Source organism: Eretmochelys imbricata, chromosome 14 (assembly GCF_965152235.1).
Source record: "Eretmochelys imbricata isolate rEreImb1 chromosome 14, rEreImb1.hap1, whole genome shotgun sequence".
Classification (NCBI taxonomy): domain Eukaryota; kingdom Metazoa; phylum Chordata; order Testudines; family Cheloniidae; genus Eretmochelys; species Eretmochelys imbricata.
Genome location: NC_135585.1, coordinates 30,034,895 through 30,042,788, shown reverse-complemented (window position 1 = coordinate 30,042,788; position 7,894 = coordinate 30,034,895). Strand labels below are relative to the sequence as shown.

General features: G+C 44.8%; 1 protein-coding gene across 1 annotated transcript; it reads right to left on the bottom strand.

The window, feature by feature from the left end:
* Nucleotides 1–5,624: 5,624 nt before the first annotated feature.
* LOC144274429 (olfactory receptor 14A16-like) lies at nucleotides 5,625–6,584 on the bottom strand. The gene has a single exon (XM_077833257.1). It carries the CDS (start codon nucleotides 6,582–6,584, stop codon nucleotides 5,625–5,627), a length of 960 nt encoding a protein of 319 aa, XP_077689383.1.
* Between the last annotated feature and the right edge of the window lie 1,310 nt (nucleotides 6,585–7,894).

Genomic DNA, 7,894 nt, shown 5'->3' with positions numbered 1-7,894 from the left:
GTAGAAAACAGCTCAGCAGAAGGGACCCAATGTATCCTGGGTGCAAAATCACTGATTTCCTTGGAGAGACCCCAGGAATGGGCTTGGCCCTCTGGAGGAACCAGTGACCGACTCTCCAGCATCCTGTGCAATTAGAGCAGACACAAGGGGCTGTGGGTGCTGCAGAATCTGGAACCGTACAGTGAACTTTCACTGCGGGCCATGAGCTGTGACAGGGATTTTCAGAGTGGCTTCAGGGAATTATGTGCCCATCTCCCATTGACTGCACAATGGGAGTTAGGCAACTAATGTCCTTAGACCCCTTTGAATATCCCAGACTTAATATACAGAGATTTCTGTCTTGTCCCCTTGTATCCTAAGTTTCTTTGCACCACCCTAACCCTAAGCGGCCAGATGATTAGCCCAAGGTTCTGAAGTCTGACATTTTTCAGTAGTACATATAGAAGCCCAGGTGGCAGCTGTGCGATCTTCCCTCACTTTCCACTCCCCAGACATGTGCTTCTACCCTGCCGTGGAGGGACCCTTGCTATATAGGACAGAGGATTCCTTTCTGCATACTTCTGGACCTCTCTATAGTAATGGAGCACAAGGATGCAAATCTATTTCCAGTGATGCTGATGTTTGTGTGTTGGGGACACGTCTTCTAGAAACCACACAAAGACCCCCAGTCCATTTCTTAAGGCCACCATGAAGCCATCACAAGGCACAAACTTTGATGCTTATGCCAACATAGTCACTAGCGGCCTAGCGGGGGAATGGTCCCTGTGCACCCCTAGGCAGTGATGAAGGCAAGGCTGGATGTTGAACACTGCAAAGCTCAGGGATGGATGTTTCTGTTTGGCCAATGATGAAGAGAGGGGCCATTTGTAAAATCTGACAATAGATCATTTTGACTTGACAAAGCCCTCAGCTGGCATTTTCAAAGAGGCCTCATTTTCAAAGCTACCCAGTTACCACTGACTGTCAGCTATCCAATGAATATCAACCTTTCTCGTGTACCCTGCTGGGACCAGATTGTTCTGCATGATCTAGAGGTGAGGTGGTCCCTATCTCAGCTGAGATGGGAGCAGCCTTATATTTTAAAACCTCAAACTCATGAGTCTTTGGTCCTGGGGTCTGTGTCTGGCTCATTTTAAAGGGACAGGGCCATTTGTAGAACCCATGTCTGGATACGGCTGCAGTTTACAAAGCCCTTCAGTGTTAGGAAGGGCTCAAAAATACGGTTTTTGGATCTGTCTTCAGTCTTCTGGGATGATATTGTTAAAGCCTCTTCTGGGATATCAGACACTCAGGGCTAGATTCACAGAAGGAATTAGGGCCTGATTTTTTTAAGGTATTTAAGCATCTAGTAGGACTTTCAAAACACCCTTTGATTTCAATTGGATTTAGCTACCTAAATGCTTTTGAAAATCCCACCAGGCACCTAAATACCTTTAAAAATCTTGCCTTTAGGTATTCTAACGATGAGCATTGCAGCACCTAACATTTAGGCACTTAGAAAATCCCCATGATTCCTAAAGCCTGTGTTTGGAGCCCAGGCTCCCTGTTCAGTGAATGGGGAGAGGTAAACACCTAAATGGGATCCACAGTTGCCAGCATGCGGTGGGGAGGTGCCTAACCTGACCACTGGGAGATGATGACTAGACTCGGGCGTGCCAAGCTCCACCCCCTCACAGAGATAGTTGCCTATGTCGACCTGTTGGGTGGCGCCTATCCCTGCTTGTGATGCATACCTGGGAACCCTCTCCTTGGGTCAGGCCCCTCCGGTGTTTTGTGTGAGAAGGAGAAGGCCCTCCTGTTTCACTTTTAGCCCAGTGGTTAGGGTACTTACCTGGCCATGGGGAAACCCCCAGTTCAAGTCCCCCCTCTGCCTATGAAGGAGAAGGGATCTGAACGGGGATCTGCCACCTTTTGGGTGAGTATCCTAATCACTTGGTTGTGGGATATTCCCATGTGGGGCTCCCTCAACCTCTCCTGTTCAAGCTGTTCCACTTTGGATTAAATCATTAAAGAATCATTGGGTCAAAGAGGGAGAGAGAGCACATGAGAATTACCCTGTAGCCTGGTGGTCAAAGCACTCACCTGGGAGACCCCGTGTCCAGACCCCCTGCTCCAATAACTCTTTAATTATTTTTCCAGACTGGAACAGCTTCAACTGGAGTGACTGTGGGAGCCTCACATCAGAATACCCCTAACACTGATGACATGGACAGTGGCACAGCGTCCTTTCTCTGTGCAAGTCCTTGTCAATGTTGATCTCTCTCTCTCTACTCCATTCATCGGTGTGGTGCCGAAAGTCACTGAATCTTCCGACCTGTCTGTGATACTTCCAAGCAAACCAGAGTATGTTAAAAATATATCCGGTCAAAACAGATCAAAGTTCAAACACTAACTGCGTTAGGATGAGCTGTTTGTAAATGAGCGATGGAGTAAGATATAGTCATACAAAATCTTTGCGAAATAATGTGTAATAAGGAGTACTTATAAGAAAATCATGATCTGGACATAGACAATCATTAGCAGGAAAAGAAGCACAGTAATTTGCACAATAATTTCCATAGATTATTCATTATCTAGTGTGACAGGGTCGAGCCAGATGGCTACAGGAGAGTAGTAGAAGGCAGATATATTAGCCCCAGGTTAAGTAGGTCCCTTTCCCCTGGGTAAGGTAACAGGGAAGGTACCAGAACAATCAGGAACCTTCTGGAGACAATTAAGACAGACAGGCTGATTGGCTGCAGGTGTTCTAATCAAGAAGCTGCTAGAATCAATTAAGGCAGGCTAATCAGGGCACCTGGGTTTCAAAAGAAGCTCACTTCAGTTTGTGGTGCACGTGTAACGAGCTGGGAGCAAGAGGCGCTAGGAGTGAGAATGTGGACTGTGGGAGGACTGAGGAATACAAGCATTATCAGACACCAGGAGGAAGGTCCTATGGTGAGGATAAAGAAGGTGTTGGGAGGAGGCCATGGGGAAGTAGCCCAGGGAGTTGTAGCTGTCGCACAGCTGTTCCAGGAGGCACTCTAGACAGCTGCATTCCACAGGGCCCTGGAGTCGAGGGTGAGCCCGGGTTCCCCCCAAACCTCCCAACTCCTGGTCAGACACAGGAGGAGTTGCCCTGGACTGTGGGTTCATGAAAACGGCCAAACTGAGGGCTGCCATGAAGCTCAAAGGCAAACAAATCCGCTAATAAGCGCAAGACCCACCAAGGTAGAGGAGAAACTTTGTCACACTAGCTAGCTAGCTCATGTAATTTACAATCAAATAGAAATCTATCATTATCACTCAATGAGATTGTGGGTTAGGACAAGGAATGGTCCTGTCTGTCTGTCTCTCTGGCTAATCCCATACTCTGCTTTTGTCTGTCATATATGAAGTGTACACAACCATGCACAAAGATGATATTCTAATACTACTAACAGGCCAACTTCTGAGATCCTTTCTCAGCTTGGGTGTGAGTACATCTACATGGGAAGGCGTATGGAACACCAGATCAGTGCACGTGATGGCACTTGTCCACTTACACCAGGGCTAGAACAAAATGACCCCAGACAAGAAGACAAGAAGACCCCAGACACCAGTGTTCATGTCACTTACTTTAAAACAGTCTTTCCACCATAGCAAGAATGACACTGTTTTTACATCCCCACAACAGAACGGATGTGGACAAATTGGAGAGAGTCCATTGGAGAGCAACGAAAATGATTAGTGGGCTGGGGCACATGACTTATGAGGAAAGACTGAGGGAACTGGGGTTATTTAGTCTGCAGAAGAGAAGAGAGAGGGGGGATTTGATAGCAGCCTTCAACTACCTGAAGGGGTGTTGCAAAGAGGATGGAGCTAGGCTGTTCTCAGTGGTGGCAGATGACAGAACAAGGAGCAGTGGTCTCAAGTTACAGTGGGGGAGGTAGAGGTGGGATATTAGGAAACACGATTTCACTAGGAGGGTTACCTGGGAAGGTGGTGGAATCTCCATCCTTAGAGGTTTTTAAGGCCTGGCTTGACAAAGCCTTGACTGGGGTGATTTAGTCGGCGTTGGTCCTGCTTTGAGCAGGAGATTGGACTAGATGACCTCCTGAGGTCTCTTCCAACCCTAATATTCTATGATGCTAGACTCATTTAGGTTAAAATAATAAAAAGATGCCTTACATATTGTCAAGATTCCTTCCCCACTCTGAACTCTAGGGTACAGATGTGGGGACCTGCATGAAAGACCCCCTAAGCTTATTCTTACCAGCTTAGGTTAAAAACTTCCTCATGGTACAAACTTTGCCTTTGTCCTTGAACCCTATGCTGCCACCACCAAGCGTGATACACAAAGAAGAGGGAAAGAGCCCACTTGGAGACGTCTTCCCCCAAAATATCCCCCCAAGCCCTACACACCCTTTCCTGGGAAAGGCTTGATCAAAATCCTCACCAATTTATACAGGTGAACACAGACCCAAACCCTTGGATCTTAAGAACAAAGAAAAAGAAATCAGGATCTTAAAAGAAGAATTTTAATGAAAGAAAAGGTAAAAGAATGACCTCTCTAAAAATCAGGATGGTAAATACCTTACAGGGTAATCAGATTCAAAACATAGAGCATCCCTCTAGGCAAAACCTTAAGTTACAAAAAGACACAAAACCAGGAATATACATTCCATTCAGCACAGCTATTTTACCAGCCATTAAACAAAAGAAATCTAATGCATTTCTAGCTAGATTACTTACTAACTTTTTACAGGAGTTCTGAGCTGCATTCCTGATCTCTTCCTGGTAAAAGCATCACAAAGACAGACATACCCTTTGTTCCCTCCACCCTCCAGCTTTGAAAGTATCTTGTCTCCTCATTGGTCATTTTGGTCAGGTGCCAGCGAGGTGATCTTAGCTTCTTAACCCTTTACAGGTGAAAGGGTTTTGCCTCTGGCCAGGAGGGATTTTATAGCACTGTGGAGAAAAAGGTGGTTACCCTTCCCTTTATATTTATGACACATATCATTAATAATACAATAATATCCCAACAATCTACACATAATCATGTCAGTAGGAACTAAGCCATGCATAATCCTCTTTTGCACACTTTTGTCATTGTGGGGAGCAAACCTTTAGTTCGCTCAGAAAACCCCATCAAAGAGATGACATATGGATACTCCCAAGAAGGGACAAACATTGAAAATCCCATCTCACCAAACACTCACCATCTTCTCAGGCCTTTCCACCTCCAAAACCTCCTAAAACAAACAAACAAACCAAACCACCAATCCACCAGTTAAGCAAAAATAAGCTAAAAATCTGACAAACAAACAAACAAAAAACACAAAAAACAAATGCATTGATACTTCCATCTGAGTTTTTATCCCAAAATATAAGAAGAGCCAAAGACCTCACCAGGGACTCTGCTATGGCTACTGATTTTATAGGCAAGGGTCTCAGGTAGTATGGTGATCGGTAGCAGTATATGATATATTCCAATCTTATTTACATTAGTGTAAACCTATAGAAACTCCTTTTTTTCCTGAGTCATGTTTGTCTGTATCTGTACTAGTGCAAATACCCAATTCCGCATAAACAGAGTGCACAGTATTTTCTTATGGAGGCAATAATGTCATCAGATTTTATTTATAAAGAAATACAGAATGAAATTGCTACCGAAGGAGACATATGGACATTTTGTTCTTAGTGAATAACCTCCAACCAATCTGTTTACTCAGTGCACCTTTGATCTCTTTGTTTCTCATGCTGTAGATGATCGGATTCATCATCGGTGGCAACACAGAATAGAGAACAGCCACTATGAGATTCAGACGTGAGGTTGAGCTGGAGGTGGGTTTCAGGTAGGCAAAGGCAGCAGTACTAAAGAACAAGGACACCACGGTGAGGTGAGGGAGGCAGGTGGAGAAGGCTTTATGCTCACCCTGCTTAGAGGGGATTCTCAGCACTGCTTTGAAGATCTGAACATATGACACAATGATGAAAAGAAAGCAGCTTAAGCCTAAGAATGAACGAAAGATGAGAAACCCAACTTCAATGAGGTACAAGTCAGAGCAGGCGAGATTGAGGAGCTGGGGGATTTCACAGAAGAACTGATCCACCGCGTTGCCTCCACAGAAGGAGATTTCAAACGTGATCCCAGTGTGCAGTGCAGAGGAGAGAATACCAGTGATCCAGGCACTGGCTGCCATTTGGACACATGCTGTCCTGTTCATCACTGTCTCATACTGCAGTGGTTGGCAGATGGCTACGTATCGGTCGTACGCCATGATGGTCAGTAAGGCAAAATCTGCTGAAGCGAAGAAGAAGAAGAGAAAGACTTGGGCAACACATCCAGAATAAGAAATCGATCTGGTGTTCGTGAGGGAACTGGCCATGGATTTGGGGATGGTGACAGAGATGGAGCCGAGGTCTAGGATGGACAGATTCATCAGGAAGAAGTACATGGGGGTGTGAAGGTGGCGGTCAAGGGCTATGGCTGTGACGATGAGAAGGTTCCCCAGCAGGGATATCAGGTAAAGCAGTAGAAACACCACAAAGTGTAAAATCTGCAGCTCCCGAATGTCAGAGAATCCCAGGAGAAGGAACTCGGTCACGGCAGTTTGGTTGGACATTTTCTTCCGCAGTACACTGTGCAATGTCTGTGGAGGGAATGAGAAAGACAATGGTCAGGATTAGAGCGACAGAGGGAATGGCCCTGATTCCCCTTTCCCTAATATCTCATTCTATGAATGTCAAAGGTGCACAGAACTCATCACTTACAATGAGTAGGTGTTGTTAGTGCTCCTCGCCTCTGACAATCAATGAGTCACGTTACCACACTAGTGTAAATTAGGTCAGCTCCTTTAAAGTCAATGGAGCTTCGTCACTTTATCTCATCTGAGGATTTGGCCCAAGGTGTGGCTTGATAAAATGCAATATGAAGGATGGAACAAAGCACACTCCAAACCCAACAATTCTCACAACTTGGGTATGAAACTGATCAACTAAAATTCTAACACAGCCTGATTCTCACTTTGCAGGGCAATATGATGTTGACTCACCCAGCATCGTAAATAGCAGCTCATCTGTCATTTTTCTACCCCAAGCTCTGTGCATAGAGGCTGGTTGGAAATTTTCAGCTGTGTTCTTTTTAATGGAGATTGGTTTTTAAGCTAAATAACACATCTCAGAATCTGTCTGCTTTTCTCAAACATTTTGGGATTGTTTTGTAAAAAAAAAAAAATGAAAACTTAAAAAAACAAACTATATTGGTTTTGGAATAAAAAAAATCAGTTTTCAGCAGAAAGTTTTCATTTGCCAAAAACTGGGGTGGTGGTGGGGGGAAATGGATTTAGGGTTTTCAGTGAAAAGTAAAAATTTTCCTAATGGGAGGAAAAATTCCAGTCAGCAGTAGGTATTTGATTAAACTGATGGGAAAGGTCTTCACCAGTTCGTATTGTAATTCATATTTATCATCTTAATTCTTCCCTGTATGTTGATCCCCCAACACATTTAATTGAAATAGCAAACTTCCTGTGCTAGCCTTTGTGGATTTTTTACCAACAGAAGACACATTCAGTCATCCAGCACTAGGATTTTTTTGGTCACTATCTATCTATATAGCAGAATCTAGAAGCTAAAGGCACAGGTATCTGAGAATCCTTTCAGCCTCATTCTGCGATTGAACTAGGCTCAAACCGATTGCTCTCTGCAGACGAGCTGTGAGTAGCTGGCGTTGAGCTGCACTGACATTAAAGGACTGATGCTGCGGGAAGGTGATTTATCCATATCTATTTCCTGAGGGTTAGCAGGACTCACGCCCTGGAGCCCTGCAGAGCTCAGAAGCAGAGATTCAGAGGCAAGGGCACAGAAACAAAGGTGATAACGCCAAAAGGGCCATTCAGACCCTCTAGTCTGACCCCAGCATAACACAGGGAGTACA

What these genes read in the sequence shown, in the direction of transcription:
- LOC144274429 (XM_077833257.1), bottom strand. Translation starts at nt 6,584, where the DNA reads ATGTCCAACCAAACTGCCGTGACCGAGTTCCTTCTCCTGGGATTCTCT.